The sequence below is a fragment of the Stomoxys calcitrans genome, chromosome 1 (genome assembly GCF_963082655.1).
Source record: "Stomoxys calcitrans chromosome 1, idStoCalc2.1, whole genome shotgun sequence".
Taxonomy (NCBI): Eukaryota; Metazoa; Arthropoda; class Insecta; order Diptera; family Muscidae; genus Stomoxys; species Stomoxys calcitrans.
Window position 1 is genome coordinate 43,039,586 of NC_081552.1, and position 27,091 is coordinate 43,066,676.

The 27,091-nt window shown below is 39.4% G+C and overlaps 1 protein-coding gene across 1 annotated transcript in view; it reads left to right on the forward strand.

The window, feature by feature from the left end:
• Positions 1 to 365: 365 nt before the first annotated feature.
• The window catches only part of LOC106094177 (glutamic acid-rich protein-like), a 45,765-nt gene continuing 19,039 nt past the window's right edge, over positions 366 to 27,091 (forward strand). The window contains exons 1-2 of the mRNA XM_059364905.1: positions 366 to 885; positions 9,981 to 10,757. Coding sequence (XP_059220888.1) covers positions 366 to 885; positions 9,981 to 10,757 — 1,297 coding nt within the window. The remainder of the gene's footprint in view (positions 886 to 9,980; positions 10,758 to 27,091) is intronic.

Consider the following 27,091-nt stretch of genomic DNA (forward strand, 5'->3'; position numbering starts at 1 on the left):
ATATCACAATGGACTAAGGTATCTAAGTGAGTTTGATTGAAGAGCGCGACTAACAACTAATCTAACCTAAACATTTGTTTCGAAAATATCCGAATTGTGCATAACTGAAACAAAAGTTCAAAGGAACAATCAATCTAAATATAGGCATCATATTCCATTGTAGCATACGGGTACACGTGTGCATTTCTATGCATGATAGTGTATCGTACGTCTATCGCTAGCTATTTGACAAATATTTATTTATTTTATTTTTGCAGTCTTGGCAAAGTACAATCCGCAATCGACTTTAAATTTGCTATAAATAGCCAAAGGCTATAAAGCAATAGCACACCAATTCACTCTTTCTCTTAGGATAAATTTCAAAAATGAAATTGCTTTGGGTAATATGTTGCCTGGCCTTTTTCATGCTAGCGGCGAAAGCTGCGGATCATGGGAAAAAGAAAGACAAAACTGGTGGTGAAGTAGCCAAGGCTGTTGATGGTCATGGAAATCCACTGCAGCGATCACTTCAAAAGTCTAACTGGATGCCTGTTTATCATCACCCTCCAGCTCCGCGCCATCAAACTTCATCACATTGTTCAGATGATGATGAAGATGAGGAAGATTATGAAGACGAAGATGAGGATGAAGGCTGCGATGATGATGATGATGAAGAGGATGAAGACGATGAGGATGAAGAAGAAGATGAAGAAGAGGAAGGAGACGAGGACGAAGACGATTATGAAGATGAAAATAAACGAAGTAAAACTTTGACAGCCAAATCACCGAAAAAAAGTGTTGGTTCTCCCAAGGGCAGTTATAAAAAACCCAAACCAGCATCACGATTCAAGCGCCTAAGAGGTTTGCGTAGGAGACGTGGTAAAGCACGACCACTACGTCGCCTCGGTTAGTTTGCCAAACGAAATGTAATTAACAGATAATAATAAATTATTGATCAATTAACGAGCAGTCTAAACAAGGTAAAAAGGAATTAAGGTCGGCCGGGCCGAACATTAGATACCCACCACCTCGTGTATATTTGTAAACCACGGGGGATGCACCCATAGCAGCTATATCGAAATATGGTCCTATTTGGACCAAATTCGGCTCGTTCATTGAGTGGTCTAATAAATTGTCTAATTTTGGTTCAACTTTGGTTTTATTTGGCAGTTATATCCAAATATAGAGCGATCTGAACCATATAGGACACGGATGTCGAGAAGCCTAAAACAAATCACTGTGCGAAATTTGAGCGAAATCGGATAATAAATACACCTTTTATGGTCGAAATCGAAAGTTCGGTCTAAATGGCAGCTATATCCAAATCTGGACCGATCACAGCCAAACGGGAAAAAATATGTCTAAGGGCCTATGACAATCCACTGTAATAAATACACCTCTTGTTATCTTCTAGTTATCTTCCACTATCAAGAGGTGTTCCACAGGGGTCTGTATTGGGTCTACTCCCTTTTTCCATATATAGCTACTAGCTGCCCCGGGCCCGCTCCGCTGCGCCTTCTTTTACTTTATATGGAACAAAAGTTTCCTTGGAATATTTATTTTCGACAATTAAAGATTTTTTAGTGAAGTACCATGCTACGAAAATAGTATATCGCTTGACTAACAGTTTAACAATATAAGTGCCTTTATCTGAATCCCATATGATCTTTATTGGTCTACGAATTTAAGTTTGGATATAAGGTGCACTTCCAGATACTTGAAAAAATATCAGCATCGTGCTGTTCTCTCAAATAACATACAAATAAATTTTTATTATAGTATCTTATCATTTATCAAAATTAATTTATCTTCATTCATAACATTTATCATCTTCCGAGTTCCTGAGGATTTAATTAAATCTTTTGACTTCTTTAAATAGGACTGCTACAATTAATACTAGAGATGCAACGGCGAATATGATCAGGATACTATCTAGGCAACATAAGGGATTAAATATCTGTCATATTAATGCCCAAAGCCTGAATAACAAGCTTGATGAATTCAAGATCATTTTTGAGAACTCTGACATTGATATAGTGTGTGTATCGGAGACGTGGCTGAATCAATCAACACCTAATGCGTTTATTGATCTTTCAGGCTATAATGTGCACAGAGCTGATAAATTACGTCGTGGGGGCGTCACCGCTCTGTGTATGAGAAACTACCTGAATGCTCAGTTATGTATAAAGTCTAACCCAGGTGACCCAATTGAGTATATTTTTGTTGAGGTGTCTGCTGCAGATACCAAGCTTCTAGTGGCGTGCGTTTCTAGACCGAACAACCGTACGGATACGCGAGATTTTTTCTCTGTCCTTGAACCCCTCTCTCTTGCTTACTCAGGCATTGTGGTTGCTGGGGACTTCAACTCTAACGTTTTACAGGACACGGACTTGACGATTGAAATGTCTTCCTTAGGGCTTTTGCCTGTCAATTCAACAATTCCCACGCATTTTTCCGCATCCTCCAGCACGCTTCTCGATCTGTACTTTGTTAGTGACACTTCATGTTTTTCGAACCATGACTTGATATTTTTATACCCTCCACCATAAGATGGGGGGTATACTAATTTCGTCATTCTGTTTGTAACTACTCGAAATATTCGTCTGAGACCCCATAAAGTATATATATTCTTGATCGTCGTGACATTTTATGTCGATCTAGCCATGTCCGTCCGTCTGTCCGTCCGTCCGTCCGTCCGTCCGTCCGTATGTCTGTCGAAAGCACGCTAACTTCCGAAGGAGTAAAGCTAGCCGCTTGAAATTTTGCACAAATACTTCTTTTTAGTGTAGGTCGGTTGGTATTGTAAATGGGCTATATCGGTCCATGTTTTGATATAGCTGCCATATAAACCGATCTTGGGTCTCGATTTCTTGAGCCTGTAGAGTGCGCAATTCTTATCCGATTGGGATGAAATTTTGCACGACGTGTTTTGTTATGATATCCAACAACTGTGCTAAGTATGGTTAAAATCGGTCCATAACCTGATATAGCTGCCATATAAACCGATCTTGGGTCTTGACTTCTTGAGCCTCTAGAGTGCGCAATTCTTATCCGAATGGAATGGAATTTCGCACGACGTGTTTTGTTATGATATCCAACAACTGTGCCAAGTATGGTTCAAATCGGTCCATAACCTGATATAGCTGCCATATAAACCGATCTTGGCTCTTGACTTCTTGAGCCTCTAGAGTGCGCAATTCTTATCTGATTGGGATGAAATTTTGCACGACGTGTTTTGTTATTATATCCAACAACTGTGCTAAGTATGGTTGAAATCGGCCCATAACCTGATATAGCTGCCATATAAACCAATCTGGGGTCTTGACTTCTTGAGACTCTAGAGGGCGCAATTCTTATCCGAATGGAATGGAATTTCGCACGACGTGTTTTGTTATGATACCCAACAACTGTGCCAAGTATGGTTTAAATCAGTTTATAACCTGATATAGCTGCCATATAAACCGATCTTGGGTCTTGACTTCTTAAGGCTCTAGAGGGCACAATTCTCATCCGATTTGAATGAATTTTTGCACAAAGTATTTCGTTATGATATCCAACAACTGTGCCAAGTATGGTTGAAATCGGTCCATAACCTGATATAGCTGTCATATAAACAGATCTGGGGATTTGACTTCTTGAGCTTTTAGAGGGCGCAATTCCTATCCGATTTGGCGGAAATTTTGCATGACGTATTTTATTTTTACTTTCAACAACTGTGTCAAATAAGGTTCAAATCGGTTCATAACCTGATATAGCTGCCATATAAACCGATCTGGGATCTTGACTTCTTGACCCCTAGAGGTCGCAATTATTATCCGATATGCCTGAAATTTTGTACGACGGATCCTCTCATGACCATCAACAAACGTGTTTATTATGGTCTGAATCGGTCTATAGCCCGATACAGATCCCATATAAATCGTTCTCTCTATTTTACTTCGTGAGCCCCAATGGGCGCAATTCTTATACGAATTGGCTGAAATTTTACACAGATCTCCAACATATAATTTAATTGTGGTCCGAACCGGACCATATCTTGATATCGTTTTAATAGCAGAGCAACTCTTTTCTTATATCCTTTTTTGCCTTAGAAGAGATGCCGGGAAAAGAACTCGACAAATGCGATCCATGGTGGAGGGTATATAAGATTCGGCCCGGCCGAACTTAGCACGCTTTTACTTGTTATGTTATGAATTTGAGCTCACCAGGACTAGGGAAACTTATTCATATAGAGATTTTGCCAGTCTCGACCATGACTTGACTGACTTTCTTCAGAGGAATATCCGTGACCTACAGGAACTTTCGGTTCCACTCAATACTAGAGAAGTGTCCTCCTGATGATATTCGTTCGGCTATTCACGAAAGGAATATGTCACATCGCAGGTGGAGACGTTTCAGGACGCCTAAGTTACATGATGCCTTTCGTCCAGCAAGAGACCACGTCAATAAGTTGATTAAGATAGCGAAGAAAGACTACTTTTACAGACGCTTTACTTCTGCAATAGGCTCCAAGAGACCGTGGAAGGTTATTCGAGACATAGAAATTGGGAATAGATGTTCAACAAACTTGGACATCAATGGGCTTAATGACGCCTTTGTTAATGTCGCACAGATCCCAGTTGATCCCAATTTCTATGGCTTCAATATCTCCCCCTCTCTCGATGACGACTCTGGTTTTGGCTCCAGCTGTATTGGTTCCGCCGATGTCCTTGAGTGTGTCGCGACTGTAAAGTCTAACGCTGTCGGATCTGATGGCATTGATCCTAGTTTTGTAAGACTCTTGCTCCCCCTTATTATTCCTCATGTAACCTATGTTTTCAATAGGATTTTGACCACGAGTTACTTTCCATTAGCGTGCAAACATGCCAAGGTCATCCCACTGGCTAAGAATTCCAAGGAATTTAGACCAATTGCGATTCTTTGTTACTTGTCAAAGGTCTTTGAGAAATTGTTGTATTTGGAAATGTCGTCTTTTGTCAACGAGAACTCTTTGTTATATGTGAGACAGTCCGGGTTTCGACCTAACCACAGCTGCGTAACTGCCTTGGCAGAGGTCACTGAGAGGATCAGGGTCAATATGGAGAATGACAAAATAAATTTCCTTGTTCTTCTTGACCATTCTAAGGTATTCAATTTTTCTTCTACGTCCGTTCGTCTTTTTTTGTCGTACCTGTCATACCGCACTCAGTCCGTCAGTTGTAAGTCTTCTGCATCGTCACCTCTGCTTGTTTTAAAAAGTGTTCCTCAGGGATCAATTCTGGGTCCTCTTCTCTTTTCACTGTACACTAACGACTTGCGAGTCAATTGTCTTATTGTGAGGTACATATGTACGCTGACAATGTACAAATATATATCGGCAGTCCCAGGGATGAGATTGCTGAAAACATACGTCTGCTTAATCATGATCTGTCAAGAGTCAGCACGTGGGCGAAAGCCAATGGCCTGTGTCTCAACCCTGTAAAGTCCAAGTGTGTGGTTATCAGAAACAGGCTGTCTCGTTTTTCATGTGATGTCGGTATATTCATTAACGACTCTAGATTCAAAATCGTTCCTCATGCAAAGAACTTGGGCGTGGTTATTAACAGCACTCTGCCTTGGAGTAATCATATCGACTCTGTCGTTGGTTAGGGATATTCAAAATTGCGTGCTCTCTGGGCCACTCAGTGGGTTAGGTCTCTCTTGGCAAAGGCTTATCTTGTTCCTGGCCTCTCTACGGCTGTGAGTTATTTGCTAATTGTGACTCGGTGAGTAGACGTAAGTTAATAGCGTTACTCGTTTTGTATTTGGCTTGAGACGGCGCGATTCCATCTCTGAATACTCTTTATTCCTGTATGGCCTCTCCTTACAACACTTGTTGTACCTGAAATCGCTTACTTTCCTGCATAAACTGATCTACAAGCAGGCACCACAATACCTGTATGGATTTATTGATTTCGCCAGATCTATTAGAGGTAAAACAAGTAAAATCTCTTCTTAGGCAAAAAAATGATATAAGAAAAGATTTGCTCTGCTATTAGAGCGATATCAAGATATGGTCCGGTTTGGACCACAATTAAATTATATGTTGGAGACCTGTGTAAAATGTCAGCCAATTCGAATAAGAATTGCGCCCTTTGTGGGCTCAAGAAGTAAAATAGAGAGATCGATTTATATGGGAGCTGTATCGGCCTATAGCCCGATTCAGATCATAATAAATACGTATGTTAATGGTCATGAGAGAATCCGTCACACAAAATTTCAGGCAAATTCAGGCTCAAGAAGTCAAGAACCCAGATCGGTTTATATGGCAGCTATATCAGGTTATGAACCGACTTGTACTTTATTTGACATAGTTGTTGAAAGTAATAATAAAAAACGTCTTGCCAAAATTCATTCAAATTGGATAAGAATTGCGCCCTCTAGAGGCTCAAGAAGTCAAGACCCAAGATCGGTTTATATGACAGCTATATAAGGTTATGGACCGATTTGAACCATACTTGGCACAATTGTTGTCTTCTTGCCAAAATTCATTCAAATTGGATAAGAATTGCGCCCTCTAGAGGCTCAAGAAGTCAAGACCCAAGATCGGTTTATATGACAGCTATATAAGGTTATGGACCGATTTGAACCATACTTGGCACAATTGTTGGATATCGTTACAAAACACGTCGTGCAAAATTTCATTTCAATCGGATAAGCGCACTCTAGAGGCTCAAGAAGTCAAGACCCCAGATCGGTTTATATGACAGCTATATCAGGTTATGAACCGATTTTAATCATACTTAGCACAGTTGTTGAATATAATAACAAAACACGTCGTGCAAAAGTTCATTCCAATCGGATAAGAATTGCGCTCTCTAGAGGCTGAAGAAGTCAAGACCCAAGATCGGTTTGTATGGCAGCAATATCAGGTTATAGACCGATTTGAACCATACTTGTCACAGTTGTTGGATATCATAACAAAACACGTCGTGCAAAATTTCATTCCAATCGGATAAGAATTGCGCCCTCTAGAGGCTGAAGAAGTCAAGACCCAAGTTCGGTTTATATGGCAGCTATATCAAAACATGGACCGATATGGCCCATTTACAATACCAACCGACCTACACCAATAAGAAGTATTTGTGCAAAATTTCAAACGGCTAGCTTTACTCCTTCGGAAGTTAGCGTGCTTTCGACAGACAGACGGACGGACGGACAGACGGACGGACATGGCTAGATCGACATAAAATTTCACGACGATCAAGAATATAAGTATATATATTATTATATATATATATATTATTATATATATTATTATATATTATATTGTTATATATATATATTATTATATATTATTATTATATTATTATATATATGGGGTCTCAGACGAATATTTCGAGTAGTTACAATCAGAATGACGAAATTAGTATACCCCCAATTTTATGGTGGAGGGTATAAAAATCATTCCCAAAATTTATCAGAGGCTTGTTTCTGAATGGCATATGTTCATATTCGCTGTACGTCTCTGGAACTCACTTCCTAAATATCTGCAATTACTCAGTAACTCGGCAATATTTAAAACCAGACTTTGGAAACATTTTACTGCATTAAGTTGATAAATGTTAAGACTCCTTAATTTATTTATTTTTATACTCTCCATCATAGGATGGGGGTATACTAATTTCCTCATTCTGTACTCGAAATATTCGTCTATTCATAACTATTCGAAATATTTGTCTGAGACCCCATAAAGTATATATATTCTTGATCGTCGCGACATTTTATGTCGACCTAGACATGTCCGTCCATCTGTCTGTTGAAATCACGCTACAGTTTTTAAAAATAGAGATATTGAGCTGAAATGTTGCACAGATTCTTTAATTGTCCATAAGCAGTTTAAGTTCGAAGATGGGCTATATCGGACTATATCTTGATATAGCCCCCATATAGACCGATGCCCGATTTAGGGCCTTAGGCCAATAAAAACCACATTTATTATCCGATTTTGCTAAAACTTGGGACAGTGAGTTGCGTTAGGCCCTTCGATATCCTTCGTCAATTTGACCCAGATCGGTCCAGATTTGGATATAGCTGCCATATAGACCGATCCTCCGATTTTGGGTCTTAGGCCCATAAAAGCCACATTTATTATCCGATTTTGCTGAAATTTGGGACAGTGAGTTGTGTTAGCCCATTCGACATCCTTCGTCAATTTAGCCCTGATCGTGGAGCCCTGCTTCCGCATGAAGCAGGGCATAGATAACATGCATGGTAGTGTCCGACGTTGGCGGCTATGAGGATACCGCAGAACCAATCCCTGATGATGGTATAGAATGTTTACCCCCTAGTCAGAATGAGATCCAAGTACAGTGACCCGACTAAAGAACAACAAGGCTGCAGGAGTCTACGGGTTACCCGCTGAACTGTTTAAGACCGGAGGCGACACGCTGATAAGGCGTATGCATCAGCTTATCTGCGAAATCTGGCTAGAAGAACGCATACTCGATGATTGGAACCTCAGCAAAATTCAATGAGATAATTGGGACCTATCAATGCGGCTTTAGACCTGGTAATTCCACCCTGGACCAGACATTCACACAGACAAGAGAGTCAGTGAAAATGGGTCTGGTAGTAAATGGAGATAAGACGAAATTAATGGTTTAAACTCCCAAAAAGCCTTGCACAACCGAATAGATAAAGAAAATGGAGAAAGTTGGGAACCACAACTTTGAGATAGTCAGTAACTTTATCTACCTCGGCACCGCCGTAACCGACACGAATATCACCAGTTTTGAGATTAAGCGAAGAGTAATACAGGAAAACAGATGCTACTTTGGATTAAGTAAACAGTTTAGAAACAAGGCAACCTCTCGACAGACGAAGATTACACTATACAAGACACTGATACTCCCCGTGCTGTTATATGGTTCTGAAGCATGGGTACTTGTGAAAGCAGATGAGGCAGTGTTTGGAGTATTTGAGAGAAAAATTCTTCGTAAAATATATGGCCCAGTTTGTGATAATAGAGAATATAGGCGACGTATGAACCACGAGCAGTGGGAGCTGTATGACGATGATAGCATAGTTACACGCATCAAACTACAACGGCTGCGTTGGCTAGGTCATGTTGTCAGAATGGATGAAGTAGCTCCAGCAAAGAAGTCTTTTGAAGGAAAACACGGTGGTACACGCAAACCGGGAAGACCAAAAGCCCGATGGAAAGATCAAGTTGTGGAAGACACCTCGGTGTCAACTTGGTGTCAGAGATTTGAGAATGAGCGCAGAAGATCGAGGCGCTTGGAACGCTATTTTACGTTCGGCTAGTGGAACGAATATTCTGTCATAGCCAATTAAGTAAGTAAATATCATCCCAATAAGTCGTATGGTAGACGGTGCTGCCCTGTGCAAGATACCAGGTATTATGCAAGGGAATCCTGTTGCAGGTCCCAGTCCACACGTAGCTTGGTTTTATGTCGATACATTCTTTGTCATCTAAAAAGTACTAGTCTATTGTGTGACCCTATAGATAGACCAATGCCTTTGCTTAAAATCGGCATTGGTTAGTTAGATCCCTACCCCATAAGTTTTTTTTTTTTTTTTTCATTTATAAGACACTATGCGTTTTTATGACTTCACGCCATTTTTTATTTGTTATGAAAACAAATTTCCCAAACTGCACAAGTCAAAAAAAAATTTTATTTGGCTAAGTAAAACAAGAGTTCAAACTTAAAGAAATAATAAAGCATAAGGCATTTTGCCAAGACTTGCTAAATATAACCATTATTGTGGCTAACAGGCACACGTGTAAATTTCTATGCATGGCGGTATGTCCTACGTCAATGGCAAGCTATTTGACATATATTTATTTATTTAAAATTTTCTTTTCTTTTTGATAGCCTAGGCGCTACTGCATTTGCAATCGGCTATAAATTTGCTATAAAAATCCAGGGGTTTTATAGCAAAAACTCTTCCTCAAAAGACAAACTTCAACGAAATGAAGTTGTTGTGGTTAATATTTTGTCTTGCCCTTTGCATGCTAGCGGTGCAAACTGAGGGTAAAAAGAAACACAAATCTACCGGCGAAATAACAACAACTCAGGATCAAAGCTCAAAGAAAGCCGAATCTGGTGACGAAGTAGCCGATGCCCTGGATTATAGTAAAAAGAAAAGCAAATCTAAGGTTAAGAGCAAAAAGCTCACAACTGGTGTTGAAGTAACCACAACTAAAACCAAAGGGAAAAAGAAAGACAAATCCGGTGATGCAGTTACCACAACTAAAGTTAAAAGGAAAAGGAAAGCCAAAGCGGGTGATGAATCAAGCAAAGCTAAGGACACTGGAAAATCGAAAGACAAATCTGGCGGTGAATTAGCCAAGTCTGGTGATGACTATGGAAGCAGGCATCATAGTATGCCTTACTGGATGCCTTGTTATCATCATCCTCCTCCTCCCCCTCCATGCCATCATCCTCCACCGCCTTGTTCTGGTGGTGGTGATGATGAAGAAGAGGAGGAAGAAGAAGAGGATGAAGGCTGTGGCGGAGATGATGACGAAGAAGAAGATGAGGATGAAGAGGAAGACGAAGAAGAAGATGGGAATGAAGAGGAAGACGACGAAGAAGATGGGGACGAGGAGGAAGACGAAGAAGAGGAGGAAGATCAAGACGAGGAAGGTGGCGAAGACGAAAGAAAAAAGGCTGCTGCAGTCAAACCTCCCAAAAAAACCAGTGGAGCTACCAAGGGCGGTGCTAAAAAACGTAAACCAGCACCACGAAGAAAACGCATTTTGCGTAAAAGACGTGGTAGAGCACGTCGCCTGGGTTAGTTTAGCTTCTCTAATAAAAGGTAATTAACAAACACAATTAAAAACAAGTAAAAGCGTGCTAAGTTCGGCCGGGCCGAATCTTATATACCCTCCACCATGGAGCGCATTTGTCGAGTTCTTTTCCCCACATCTCTTCTTAGGCAAAAAGTGATATAAGAAAAGATTTGCTCTGCTATTAGAGCGATATTAAGATATGATCCGGTTTAGACCAAAATTAAATTATATGTTGGAGACCTGTGTAGAATGTCAGCCAATTCGAGTAAGAATTACGCCCTTTGGGGGCTCAAGAAGTAAAATAGAGAGATCGATTTATATGGGACCTGTATCGGGCTATAAACAGATACATACCATAATAAACACGTATGTTGATGGTCAAGAGAGGATCCATCGTAAAAAATTTCAGGCAAATCGGATAATAATTGCGACTTCTAGAGGCTCAAGAAGTCAAGATCCCAGATCGGTTTATATGGCAGCTATATCAGGTTATGAACCGATTTAAACCTTATTTGACACAATTGTTGAAAGAAAAAATAAAAAACTTAATGCAAAATTTCAGCCAAATCAGATAGGAATTGCGCCCTCTAGAAGCTCAAGAAGTCAAGTCCCCAGATCTGTTCATATGACAGCTATATCAGTTTACGAACCGATTTGAACCATACTTGGCACACTTGTTGGATATCATAAAAAAAGCATGTCGTGCAAAATTTCATTCCAATCGGATAAGAATTGCGCGCTCTAGAGGCTCAAGAAGTCAAGACCCAAGATCGGTTTATATGGCAGCTATATCAAAACATGGACCGATATGGTCCATTTACAATACCAACCGACCTACACTAATAGGAAGTATTTGTGCAAAATTTCAAGCGGCTAGCTTTACTCCTTCGGAAGTTAGCGTGCTTTCGACAGACAGACAGACGGACGGAAGGACAGACGGACGGACATGGCTAGATCGACATAAAATTTCACGACGATCAAGAATATATATACTTTATGGGGTCTCAGACGAATATTTCGAGTAGTTACAATCAGAATGACCCCCCATCCTATGGTGGAGGGTATAACAAGTAAAAAGGCAATAAGTTCGGCCAGGCCGAACTTTGGATACCCACCACCTCGGGTATATATGTAAACCCAATTTTGTCACAATCCGGTAAAAATTGGATAACTTTAGCACCCAAATTCGGCCCGGACATTGAGTGGTACATAAGTCACTGTTAAATTTTGTAGAACAAAATATTGGTCTTTTTTGTAGCAATATCTATATATAAACCGATCTGAACCATATTTGGGTTCTATTTTGGAAGGCATAAAACCACTGCTTCAAATTTCAGCGAAATCGGATAAAAAATAAAGCTTTTAAAGTATCAGACCCTTTATAGGGAGATCTGTCTATATGACAGCTATATCTAAATTTAGTCGGATCTGATCTATATTTAGGTCAAATGTCGGGAGGCTTAAAATAACTCACTGTGTCATATCTCAGCGAAATCGGATTATAAATAAGCTTTTATGGGCTTCAGACCCTTTACGGGAGATCGGTCTATATGGCAGCTATATCTAAATATTGTCCGATCTGATCCATATTTAAGTCAGATGTCGGGAAGATTAAAACTACATTGGGCATTTTTGGGCATTTTTGGGCATTAGACTCTTTATCGACAGTTCGGTCTATATGGCAGCTATGTCTAAATATAGTCCGATCTGAACCATATTTGGGTCAGATGTCGAGAGGCCTAAGGCTACTAATAATTTTAAATTTCCGCGATATCGGATTAAAAATAAAGCATTTATTGTCATTAGACCCTTTACCGGCAGATCGGTCTATATAGCAGCTATATCCAAATGTGGTCTGATTTGGCCCGTACAAGAACTTAGCCAGCATGCATCAAAAAGACGTATCTTTGCCAAATGTCAGCTCAATACCTCAATTTTTGAAGGCCGTAGAGTGATTACAACAGACGGACGGACATCGTTAAATCGTCTTAGAATTTTACGACGATCCGAAATATGTATTGATATTTCGATTTGTTGATATTTCGATGTGTAGCAAACGGAATGACTAAATGAATATACCCCCTATCCTATGGTGGTGGGTATAAAAAAAAAACGAGAAAAGCGTGCTAAGTTCGGCCGGGACGAATCTTGGGAACCCACCACCATGGATTCTGCTAAAATATGGGAGCTATATCTGGCAATAAACTGATTTGGATCACACTTGGCACAGTTGTTGAGAGCAATTTATAAAAATTTTAAGCCAAATCGGATAAAAATCGTGGCTTGTATGGGCCCAAGAAGTCGAATCTGGAGATCTATTTACATGGGAGCTATATCAGGCAAAAGACCGATTTACAACTTATCTTCTTCAGATATGCTTTATATTTGTATTTTTATACCATCCACCATAGGATGGGGGTATACTAATTTCGTCATTCTGTTTGTAACTCCTCGAAATATTCGACTAAGTCCCCATAAAGTATATATATTCTTGTTCGTCATGACATTTTAAATCGCCATGTCCGTCCGTCTGTCCGTCCGTCTGTCCGTCCGTCTGTCCGTCCGTCTGTCCGTCCGTCTGTCCGTCCGTCTGTCCGTCCGTCTGTCTGTCTGTCGAAAGCACGCTAACTTTCGAAGGAGTAAAGCTAACCGCTTGAAATTTTGCACAAATACTTCTTATTTGTGTAGGTCGTTTGGGATTGTAAATGGACTATATCGGTCCATGTTTTGGTATAGCTGCCATATAAACCGATCTCGGTTGGGACTTCTTGAGACACTAGAGGGCACAATTCTTATCCGATTTGGCTGAAATTTAGCACGATGTGTTTTATTATGACTTCCAACAAATGTGCTGAGAATGGTTGAAATCAGTCCATAATCTGATATAGCTGCCATATAAACCGATCTCGGGTCTTGACTTCTTGAGCCACTTGAGGGTACAATTCTTATCCAATTCGGCTGAAATTTTGCACAAGGTGTTTTATTATGACTTCCAATGACTGTGCCAAATATGTTTCAAATCGGTCCATAACCTGATATAGCTGTCATGTAAACCGATCTGGGATCTTAGATTTCTTGAGCCTCCAGAGGGCGTATCTATTATCCGATTTGGCCGAAATTTAGTACAACGTCTTCTCCCATGACCTTCAATATGCGTGTCAAGTATGGTCCGAATCGGTCCATAGCCTGATATAGCCCATATAAACCGATATATCTATATTAATTCTGGAGAACCTAAAGGGCACAATACTTACTCGTATTGGCTGACATTTTACACAATGACTTCTACTATGGTCTCCAACATTCAGATCAGACCGGACCATAACTTGACATTGCTCCAATATTATAGCAATTCTTTTCTTTTATCCTTTGTTTTCCTAAAAAGAGATATCGGGAAAAGAACTCGACAAATGCGATCTATGGTGGAGGGTAAATAAGATTCGGCCCGGCCGAACATGCTTTTACTTGTTATTATTATAACACTGTTTTTTGCCTATTTGTCAAATACCAGATTAAATAGAACCTCATTTAAAGTTTTTAGAAAAAAAAAATGCAGCTATGTTATCAAGCTTTTGAAATTCAGATGTACTGCAAAATCAAAACAAAAATAAACAAGTAAAAGCGTGCTAAGTTCGGCCGGGCCGAATCTTATATACCCTCCACCATGGATCGCATTTGTCGAGTTCTTTTCCCGGCATCTCTTCTTAGGCAAAAAAGGATATAAGAGTTGCTCTGCTATTAAAACAATATAAAGATATGGTCCGGTTCGGACCACAATTAAATTATATGTTGGAGACCTGTGTAAAATTTCAGCCAATTCGTATAAGAATTGCGCCCATTGGGGCTAACGAAGTAAAATAGAGAGATCAATTTATATGGGAGCTATATCGGGTTATAGACCGATTCAGACCATAATAAACACGTATGTTGATGGTCATGAGAGAATCCATCGTTCAAAATTTGAGGCAAATCGGATAATAATTGCGACCTCTAGAGGCTCAAGAAGTCAAGATCCCAAATAGGTTTATATGGCAGCTATATCAGGTTATAAACCGATTTGAACCTTTTTGACACAGTTGTTGAAAATAGGAATAAAATACGTCATGCAAAATTTCATCCAAATCGGATAGGAATTGCGACCTCTAGAAGTTGACAGCTATATCAGGTTATGGACCGATTTGAACCATACTTGGCATAGTTATTGGATATCATAAGAAAACACGTCGTGCAAAATTTCATTCCAATCGGATAAGAATTGCGCACTGCAGAGGCTCAAGAAATCAAGACCCAATATCGGTTTATATGATAGCTATATCAGGATATGGACCGATTTGAACCATACTTGGCACAGTTATTGGATATCATAACAAAATACTGCGTGCAAAATTTCATTCCAATCGGATAAGAATTGCACACTCTAGAGGCTCAAGAAGTCAAGACCCAAGATCGGTTTATATGGCAGCTATATCAAAACATGGACCGATATGGCCCATTTACAATTCCAACTGACCTACACTAATAAGAAGTATTTGTGCAAAATTTCAAGCGGCTAGCTTAACTCCTTCGGAAGTTAGCGTGCTTTGGACAGACAGACGGACGGACGGACATGGCTAGATCGACATAAAATTTCACGACAATCAAGAATATATATACTTTATGGGGTCTCAGACGAATATTTCGAGTAGTTATCTTATCTTATGGTGGAGGGTATAAAAATTGTACTCAGCTATTCGCATAACCTCACCTTATTAGTGCATCCTGCCTAAGACCTTAAATCGGCAGATCGGTATATATAGGGCTATATCAAGATAAAGTCCCATATACCACATCTACGAACTTAACCTGCCTGTAAACAAGAGGCGAATCTGTGCAAAGATTCTGCTCAACATCCCTATGTTAAAAGACTGTAACGTGATGGAAACGTATATTACGATGTGTTGCAAACGGAATGACAAAACAAGGAAAAGCGTACTAAGTTCTGCCGCTACTTCTACATCTTTATACAAAATAAAATTAGCCAAATCGGGCAAAGACTGAAGAAGTCAAGGACTGAAGAAGTCAAAGGACTGAAGAAGTCAAATCGGGAGATCGGTTTATATGGGAGCTATATCAGGTTCTTGATCGATTTGGACTGTACTCAGTACAGTTAGTAAGAGTCATAACAGAACACTACATGCAAAATTTCAGATAAATCGGACAAAAATTGCGACTTGTAAGGGCTCAAGAATCAAATCTGGAGATCGGTTTATATGAGAGCTATATCTAAATCGGAACTTATGCTGTCCATTTACAATCTTCAATGACCTACATCAATATTAAGTATATGTGCAAAATTCCAAGCGGCTAGCTTTATGCGTTCGACCGCTTTCCTGATTTCAACAGATGGATGGAGGGATGAACATGGCTAGATCAACTCAGAATGTCGAGACGATCGAAAATATATATACTTTATGGGGTCTTAGAGGAATATTTCGAGCTGTGAGAAACGGAATGACTAGATTAGTATACCCCAACCCTATGGTGGTGGGTTTAATGAATACAACCTTATCCTTTGGTGGTGGGTATAAACAAATTAAAAAGCATGCAAACAATAGTTCTGCTTGGCCGTTTTGAACACCCACCACGATGGCTTCTGCTAAAAATCTAAGTTAATCATTTTGGTTATTATATCCTACACCACCACTGTGGTACAGGGTATTATAGATTTGTGCATTTGTTTGCAACGCTAAGAAGTAGACGAGGTAGACCCATTGATAAGTATACCGATCGGTTTAGAATCACTTCCTGATTTGATTTAGCTGTGTCTGTCTGTCTGTCTGTCCATGTATACTTGTAATCAAGGTACAGGTCGCATATGTTGTCCGATTTTCACAAAATTTAGCATAAGTTTCTTTTTTGGTTCAAGGAAGATTTAGTAAAGTACAAATTTATACCTTTTAATCGTTTCGACTTTTAAGCCTGTAGTAGCTACAATTTTGGTCTGAACTCAACAAAATTTTTCATGTTTTAATTGACTTCGAAATACGTGGGCAAATATATATATATATATATATATATATATATATATATATATATATATATATATATATATATATATATATATATATATATATCTTTTATGGGTTTCGACTTTTAAGGCTAGAAGCCACAATTTTCGTACCATCGCAAGAAAATCGTAGAAGTTTCAATTCGATATTTCAATAGGTATGCAAAATTGAAGTCTGACTAAATTTGAATATATGGGCTATAGATTACAAGTATTACGAAGACTCGTCATATATATAGACTAACTGGACAGGGCCCGCTCGGTTGCGCCTTCTTTCACTCTCTTATTTTATCTGAGCTATATAAAGAAGAAATAAGTCATGTTTTGGGGTGTTGGTACGGCCTTTCAGAAAGGCATTTGAGCATTATATTGCTGTGGGCGGTAAATATAACCGGTATGAGGGTATTTGTGGGGGTGAAGTGGATGCCGATATATCAGATTCGTGATCTAGTCTCAATAACTTTTATTTGAGCCACATATTGTCATTATTGGTTTATATTTCCATTTGGAGGGTTTTGGAGGTGGAGCGGCTCCATAGATACCCACCAAATTTCTGTTTTTGAGTTATTATAAACCAACCAAATTTCGCTTAAATCGCCCCACCCATCTCCGAGATCTGACATTTTTGAAAATAGGGCAAAGGGAGGGTGCGCCCATTAAAGTTTGGATGTTAGATCTACTTCATTCTCTTAGTTTTCATGGTGGATTAGAGTTGCCAAACCCTTTGGCTCGAAAGTGGATATTAGATTCAAACACCACATTTATGCTACATATTGCTATAGTCTGTATGTATGTATGTTTTAGGGGAAGTTTATGAGGTGAGACGTCCCTGAAACACTTGGCCATAAAACAGATACCAGATTTAAGCTCCATTTTGCCATAATCCACGAATATATCCAGTTTGAGGCGTAATTAAGTTGGGACGGCCACCCACGCACTTAGCCCTGCAAAGCATCAGCATCGAGCTCTACTGTTAAATTCCTTTTATTTGAGCCGCAATTGCAATTGGTTTAGGTGGAGTTTATGGGGTGACACAACCTCCAAACACTTGGCCTCAAAATTGCATATAAAATATGTTTTCTACTGCCAAATACCTATTATTTGTTGCCATAGTAGGCAAACATTGCCGGTTTAAAGGCAGTTTAGGGGGCGGACCCTGAAATGATATCTGAATCGTAGTAGAGCACGATTTTCTTTGAACCTCATAATGTCAAGCATTTTGAAGGTGACTATCAGGATATTCAGGACGGGTCTCCTTCGGATACGCACAAATTAATTTTTATACCCTCCACCATAAGATGGGGGTATACTAATTTCGTCATTCTGTTTGTAACTACTCGAAATATTCGTCTGAGACCCCATAAAGTATATATATTCTTGATCGTCGCGACATTTTATGTCGATCTAGCCATGTCCGTCCGTCTGTCCGTAAGTCCGTCCGTCCGTCCGTCTGTCTGTCGAAAGCACGCTAACTTCCGAAGGAGTAAAGCTAGCCGCTTGAAATTTTGCACAAATACTTCTTATTAGCGTAGGTCGGTTGATATTGTAAATGGGCCATATCGGTCCATGTTTTGATATAGCTGCCATATAAACCGATCTTGGGTCTTGACTTTTTGAGCCTCCAGAGTGCGCAATTCTTATCCGATTGGAATGAAATTTTGCACGACATGTTTTGTTATGATATCCAACAACTGTGCCAAGTATGGTTCAAATCGGTCTATAACCTTATATAGCTGGCACATAAACCGATCTTGGGTCTTGACTTCTTGAGCCTCTAGAGTGCGCACATCTTATCCAATTGGAATGAAATTTTACACGACGTGTTTTGTTATGATATCCAACAACTGTGCCAAGTATGGTTCAAATCGGTTCAGAGCCTGATATAGCTGTCATATAAACCGATCTTGGGTCTTGCCTTCTTGAGCCTCTAGAGGGCGCAATTCTCGTCCGATTTGACTAAAATTTTGCACGTAGTATTTTGATATCACTTCCAACAACTGTGCAAAGTATGGTCCTAATCGGTCCATAACCTGCTATAGCTGCCATATAAACCGATCTTGGGTCTTGACTTCTTGAGCCTCTAGAGGGCGCAATTCTCATCCGATTTGGCACAAATTTTGTACAACGGCTCCTCCCATAGCCTTCAATATACGTGTGCAATATGATCAGAATCGATCTAAAGCTTGATGCAGCTCCCATATAAACCGATCTCCCGATTTCGCTTCTTGCACCCCGAAGCGGACTATAACTTGATGTAGCTGCTCCTCCGTCCGTATTCATTATACTTTGTTTGCCTAAGAATAGATACAGCGCAAAGAACTCGACAGATGCGACCATGGTGGAGGGTATATAAGATTCGGCCCGGCCGAACTTAGCTCGCTCTTACTTGTTTTTTTTTTTTTATTATTTATCTACATTCAAAATCAGATTTCAAATCTGCAAGATCTCTTGTGTCTATCCCAATTTGAGGTTAAAAAGTGTACTCTCCTACCAAAGACTTTTTATTGCTGTTCTATTCTATCCTGATCGGCCTTCATTTATTATTATACCCTACTCCACCACTGTGTTACAGCGTATTATAACTTTGTGCATTTGTTTCTTTGGTTTTGAAAAAATCGGTTTAAATTTCGATTTAACTCCCATATATATCTTTCATTCGGTATGGCCTCTTAAGGCTATAGAAGACACAATTTTGGTCCGATTTTTGAAAAATTCGACATGCGATGTTTTATTTGACTTCCAAATACGTGTGCAAAATTTCATTAACATAGGTTCAGATTTAGATGTAGCTCCCATATATATCTTTCATCCGCACAATTTTGATTTGATCTTTATAAAATTTTGTGTTAATTTAGTGTATATGACGTTTTAGTTCGTGTTCTAAATTTTATAAAAATCCGTCCAGATTTAGATATATGCAGCTCTCATATATATTTCATACGATATTGCCTGTAACACTCTAATAGCCTCAATTTAGGTCCTATCGTAAGAAAATCTTACAAGGTTCTATTGGGTTGCCCAAAAAGTAATTGCGGATTTTTCATGTAGATGGCGTTGACAAATTTTTTATAGCTTGTGACTCTGTAATTGCATTCTTTCTTCTGTCAGTTATCAGCAGTGACTTTTAGTTTGCTTTAGAAAAAAAGTGTAAAAAAAGTATATTTGATTAAAGTTCATTCTAAGTTTTATTAAAAATGCGTTTACTTTCTTTTAAAAATCCGCAATTACTTTTTGGGCAACCCAATATTTATATATAGAAATATAATATATTCGGCATATGCGGCTAAGACCCCATTAAGTTTATATATTCTTGATCGTCATTACATTTTAAGTCGCATTCATTTCTGTGTGAGAAGTTTGCCCCAGTTCCTGAATGCAGTGGTCATGGGTAAATTTTGTATTTACTTATATTAAAGTTATAGCAAAATTGCGTCTGCGATAAGAAAGCGACACTTACCATGTGTGATTTCTCGTCGCGCCAGCTATTTCTTTAACCAATGCATATGCTTCGGTAGTTGCCGTTGGCTAGCCAACGGTAACGGCTTTTGCTGCTGCTCTCAACGCCGAGATTCAAATCTCGCACAGTAGGAGAAAATGGAAAAAAAGTGATAAAAATATGCGAGTGGGAAGGGGTAGAGATATCTCTTTGAAATTTGGAATGGTTAGAGCCAGGTATTCAGCAGGCCTATTTTGGCTGAAGCGCGAGCGATATTTTTAGAACCCGGGGCGGAGTGGGAGCGAAGCTTTTTCCATCCTCAAAACAACACCAAAACAGCTCCGCTCCGACAAAATCAAAGACTTTTAAATTTAAACTTGGAATTTTGGCAAACTGAAACCAAAATTTAAGATTACTAAGTTGACATGAGATAACTTTAAAGTAAGCTTTCTTTTTTATACCCACCACTGAAAAACGGGGGTATATTCATTTTGTCATTCTGTTTGTAACACATCGAAATATGGATTTTCGACCCTATAAAGTATATATATTCTTGATCGTCGCAAAAATCTAAGACGATCTAGCCATGTCCGCCAGTCCGTTCGTCTGTCTATTTAAATCACTCTACAGTCTTTAAAAAGCAGCGATATTGAGCTGAAATTTTGCACAGATTAATTTTTATACCCACCACCGAAGGATGGGGGTATATTCATTTTGTCATTCCGTTTGCAACACATCGAAATATTCATTTCCGACCCTATAAAGTATACATATTCTTGATCAGCGTAAAAATCTAAGACGATCTAGACATGTCCGTCCGTCTGTCTGTTGAAATCACGCAACAGTCTTTAAAAATAGAGATATTGAGCTGAAATTTCGAAGATGGGCAATATCGGACTATATCTTCATATAGCCCCCATATAGACCGATCCGCCGATTTACGGTCTTAGGCCCATAAAAGCCACATTTATTATCCGATTTTGCTGAAATTTAAGACAGTGAGTTGTGTTAGGCCCTTCGACTTCCTTCGTTAATTTGGCCCAGATCGGTTCAGATTTGGATATAGCTGCCATATATACCGATCCTCCGATTTATGGTGTTAGGCCCATAAAAGCCACATTTATTGTCCGATTTTGTTGAAATTCGGACGGTGAGTTGTGTTAGGCCCTTGGACATCTTTCGTGAATTTGGTCCAGATCGGTTCAGATTTGGATATAGCTGCCATATAGACCGATTCTCCGATTTAGGGTGTTAGGCCCATAAAAGCCACATTTATTGTCCGATTTTGCTGAAATTCGGGACAGTGAGTTGTGTTAGGCCCTTGGACATCTTTCTTCAATTTGCTTTAGATCGGTCCAGATTTGGATATAGCTGCCATGTGGACCGATCCTCCGATTTATGGTGTTAGGCCCATAAAAGCCACATTTATTGTCCGATTTTGCTGAAATTTGGGACAGTGAGTTGTGTTAGGGCCTTCGACATACTTCTTTAATTTGGCCTACATTGGTCCATTTTTATGCAACTTGGCCCAAATCGGTCCAGATTTGGATATAGCTGCCATGTGGACCGATATCTCGATTTAAAGTCTTGGCCCCCTAAAAGGCGCATTTATAATCCGATTTCACTGAAATTTGACACAGTGACTTATATTAGGCTTTTCGACATCCGTGTCGTATATAGTTCAGATCGGTTTATTTTTAGATGTAGCTAGTGTACTTAATAATATTTGGTCCAAATCGGAACATATTTTGATATAACTGATATGGGACATAAGGTATGAAATTTTCACCGAATTTTGATGAAAGGTGATTAAATATATACCCAAGGTGTTGGGTATCCAAAGTTCGGCCCGGCCGAACTTAACGCCTTTTTACTTGTTTACTTGTTATATACTACACTACTTTTGTGTCGATTGAGCTATACCCAGTAGCGGAAAGAGGCGAAATACATGCATACGCATGTGCCAGCAAAGGCACTTGCCAGTACTTCTACACAAATGTAAACACCATTTCAAAATCCCATTGCTCGATATACTCCTGCAGAAGGGCCTGCAAAATATGTCCATATACGAGTCCTACAAAAACAGTGTTTTGAACTGGCTTGCAATAGCACCAATTAAATAAGGCCTGCTCTTAACGTTGTTTTTGCACTGCGATAGATCATGGGATATTTGTATGACCTAAAAAAGCAAAAAATAGAAAGAACCATTTCTTTATTTTTAGGCAATACTATTTGAGATATTTTATTTTGCCCTTTTCGAGTGTTTATTATTATTTTCATACCCGCTTCAACATTTTTTTGAAGTTGACTTTTTGCTGCCAGCGTGATTTGAATTGAGGTCCCTTCAAATGCAAAGCGCGCACTCTACCGACTCATCCACCACACAACTAATCTAATGAATGGCAAAAGTTTTACTTTAACTTAAATAACAACAAAATTGTAGTAGACAACATAGCCCTTCATTGCAGTTTGCAGGCATTCGTAGGTGCATGTAATACGGCAAGGCTAAAAATGCGCATATACAATCCGACTCCATTTCTACCGCAAACCCAGGTTCGATTCCCGCGGCCGTCAATATTTTTCAGTTTTTTTTTTTTCTTTAAAGTAATTTTAGAAAACTCGGCGCAATTTTGTATGTATTTCTCATTAAAATTTTTTTTTTTAAGTGATTTCTACACTTTTTTAAATTTATATTTTTTGGTTTTTTATTCATATTTATTTACTACTAGCTGACACGGGCCCGCGCCGCTGCGCCTTCTTTTACTTTATATGGAACAAAAGTTTCCTTGTAATATTTATTTTCGACAAATAAAGAGCTTTTAGTGAAATACCATGCTACGAAAATGGTATATCGCTTAAAAAACAGTTTAGCTAAAATTTTCCTTGTAATATTTATTTTCAAAACTAAGGAGCTTTTAGAGAAAATAAATAGTAAATAGAAATAGTATATCGCTTGACGAACAGTTTAACAATAAAAGTGCTATCTGAATCCCATATGATCTTAATTGGTCTTTGAATTTAAGTTTGGTTGTAAGGTGTGCTCTATTCTATTCGGGGGTAAGGTCGTCCCCAAGGCACTTGGAACTGAAAAAATATCAGCATCGTGCTCTTCTTTCAAATACCATTTATTTAAACGCCATATTGCTATTGGTTTAGGAAAGTTTACACGATGAGGCGAGGGAAAGGGGTGAAGCCCTAAATACAAGGTCCTACATTTGGATATCAAATTCGTATTCTACTCCCAAATACACTTATTTGAGCCCCATATTGCGATGGTCAGTAAAAAATTGCTGTTTGTGGGGTATTTTGGGAAAGGGGTAGATCCCCAGAAAATTGGTCCCAAAAGTGGGTATCAATTCTTGCTCTACCCCCCAATACCTTTCATTTAAGCTCCACATTGACATGGTCGGTAAATATGGCCGATTAAGGGATGTTTTGGGGTTGGGGTTGTTCCCCAAACACTAAGCCCGGAAAATACATCAGCAACGTGCTCTATTCTCATATGTCTATATATCATTTATTTGAACCCCATATTGCCATTGTCCTCAAAATTGGATATGAAATTCGCTTTAGGGTATACTACACCATAGGATGGAGGGTATACTAATTTCGTCATTCTGTTTGTAACTACTCGAAATATTCGTCTGAGACCCCATAAAGTATATATATTCTTGATCGTCGTGATATTTATGTCGATCTAGCCATGTCTGTCCGTCTGTCGAAAGCACGCTAACTTCCGCTTGAAATTTTGCACAAATACTTCTTATTAGTGTAGGTCGATTGGTATTGTAAATGGGCCATATAGGTCCATGTTTTGATATAGCTGCAATATAAACCTTTCTTGGGCCTTGATTTCTTGAGCTTCTAGATGGCGCAATTCTTATCCGATTTGAATGAATTTTGGCACGACGTATTTTGTTATGATATCCAACAACTGTGCCAAGTATGGTTCAAATCAGTTCATAACCTGATATAGCTGTCATATAAACCGATCTGGGATCTTGACTCCTTGAGCAATTTTGTACGACGGATTCTCTCATGACCATCAACATACGTATTTATTATGGTCTGAATCGGTCTATAGCCCGATACAGCTCCCATATAAATCGATCTCTCTATTTTACTTCTTGAGCCCCCAAAGGGCGCAATTTTTATTCGAATTGGCTGACATTTTACTCAGGTCTCCAACATATAATTTAATTGTGGTCCAAACCGGACCATATCTTGATATCGCTCTAATAGCAGAGCAAATCTTTTCTTATATCCTGTTTTGCCTAAGAAGAGATGCCGGGAAAATAACTCGACAAATGCGATCCATGGTGGAGGGTATATAAGATTCGGCCCGGCCGAACTTAGCACGCTTTTACTTGTTTAATCTCATTTAAACTCCTTAAAGTCAGCAAATATGTCCGGTTTGCGGTATTGGCCCTGAAAACTATAAATATTTAGTTCCACTCTCTTTAAGACCCAAATTGTCTTGGTGAGCAAATTCGTCCTATTTGGGTATTGTCATGGTGGTGGGACGTCCCCTAGACGGTTGGTCCCTAATTTTGATATCAGATACGTGGTCTACTCTTAAAAACTTGTAATTTGAGCCCCATATTTCCATAGTCGGCAAACATGACCGGCGGGGGTTGTTTTGGGGAATGGGCGGCCACTTACTCCCAAAAACCTTTCATTTGAGCCCCATATTGCTATGGCCGGTAAAGTTGTCCCCTATGGGGGGTGTTTTTGGGGAGGTGCGGCCCCCCAAACACTTGATCACATATTTGGATACCAGATTCGAATTCTACTCTCAAATACAAATCATTTGAGTCCCATATTGCCATGGTCGGTAAATATGTTCGATTTAGGGGTGATTTGGGATTTGTGGTGGTCCCCCTAACACTTGGTCCGACAAAAAGATATCAGATACGTTTTCTTATCTTGAATACCTATCATTTAAGTCCCATATTTTCGTGATTGGTCTAATTACATGTTTGGTAGGTTTTAGGGTGGGGCGGCCCCCTAGGTCCTCCATCAGAAATTTGGATCCCAATTTTTAGTTTTAGGATACTATATGAGAGCACACAACATTTGGCTTAAATCGCACCACCCATCTCCGAGATCTGGCGTTTCTGAAAATAAGGGTGAGGAGGAGGGTCCGCCCCCCTTCAGATATCAAAAAATGGGGTACTACATTTTCACCACGGGATCATTATGCACCATCTGTGAAAATTTCAAGAAAATCGGTTCAGCCGTTTCAGAGTCTATAAGGAACACAAAAACAAACAAACCTACAAACAAACACAAATTGATTTTTATACCCTCCACCATAAGATGGGGGGTATACTAATTTCGCCATTCTGTTTGTAACTACTCGAAATATTCGTCTGAGACCCCGTAAAGTTTATATATTCTTGATCGTCGCGACATTTTATGTCGATCTAGCCATGTCCGTCCGTCTGTCCGTCCGTCCGTCTGTCCGTCCGTCCGTCTGTCGAAAGCACGCTAACTTCCGAAGGAGTAAAGCTAGCCGCTTGAAATTTTGCACAAATACTTTTTATTAGTGTAGGTCGGTTGGTATTGTAAATGGGCCATATCGGTCCATGCTGCCATATAAACCGATCTTGGGTCTTGACTTCTTGAGCCTTAGAGTGCGCAATACTTATCCGATTGGAATGAAATTTTGCACGACGTGTTTTGTTATGATACCCAACAACTGTGCCAAGTGTGGTTCAAATCGGTTCATAACCTGATATAGCTGTCATATAAACAAATCTGGGGACTTGACTTCTTGAGCCTCTAGAGTGCGCAATTCTTACCCGATTTGAATGCATTTTTGCACGAAGTGTTTTGTTATGATATCCAACAACTGTGCCAAGTGTGGTTCAAATCGGTTCATAACCTGATATAGCTGTCATATAAACAGATCTGGGGACTTGACTTCTTGAGCCTCTAGAGGTCGCAATTATTATCCGATATGCCTGAAATTTTGTATGACGGATTCGCTCATGACCATTAACATACGTGTTTATTACGGTCTGAATCGGTCTATAGCCCGATACAGCTCCCATATAAATCGATCTCTCTATTTTACTTCTTGAGCCCCCAAAGGGCGCAATTCTTATTCGAATTGGCTGAAATTTTATACCGGACCATATCTTGATATAGCTCTAATAGCAGAGCAAATCTTTTCTTATATCCTTTTTTGCCTAAGAAGAGATGCCGGGACATGAACTCGACAAATGCGATCTATGGTGGAGGGTATGTAAGATTCGGCCCGGCCGAACTTAGCACGCTTTTACTTGTTATACGCTCCACCATAGGATGGGGGGTATACTAATTTCGTCATTCTGTTTGTAACTACTCGAAATATTCGTCTGAGACCCCATAAAGTATATATATTCTTGATCGTCGCGACATTTTATGTCGATCTAGCCATGTCCGTCCGTCTGTCCGTCCGTCCGTCCGTCTGTCTGTCGAAAGCACACTAACTTCCGAAGGAGTAAAGCTAGCCGCTTGAAATTTTGCACAAATACTTCTCATTAGTGTAGGTCGGTTGGTGTTGTAAATGGGCCATATGGGTCCATGTTTTGATATAGCTGCCATATAAACCGATCTTGGGTCTTGACTTCTTGAGCCTCTAGCGTGCGCAATTCTTATCCGATCAAAATAAAATTGTGCACGACGTGTTTTTTTATGATATCCAACAACTGCGCTAAGTATGGTTCAAATCGGTCCATAACCTGATATAGCTGCCATATAAACCGATCTTGGGTCTTGACTTCTTGAGCCTCTAAAGGGCGCAATTCTTATCCGATTGAAATGAAATTTTGCACGACGTGTTTCGTTATGATATCCAACAACTGTG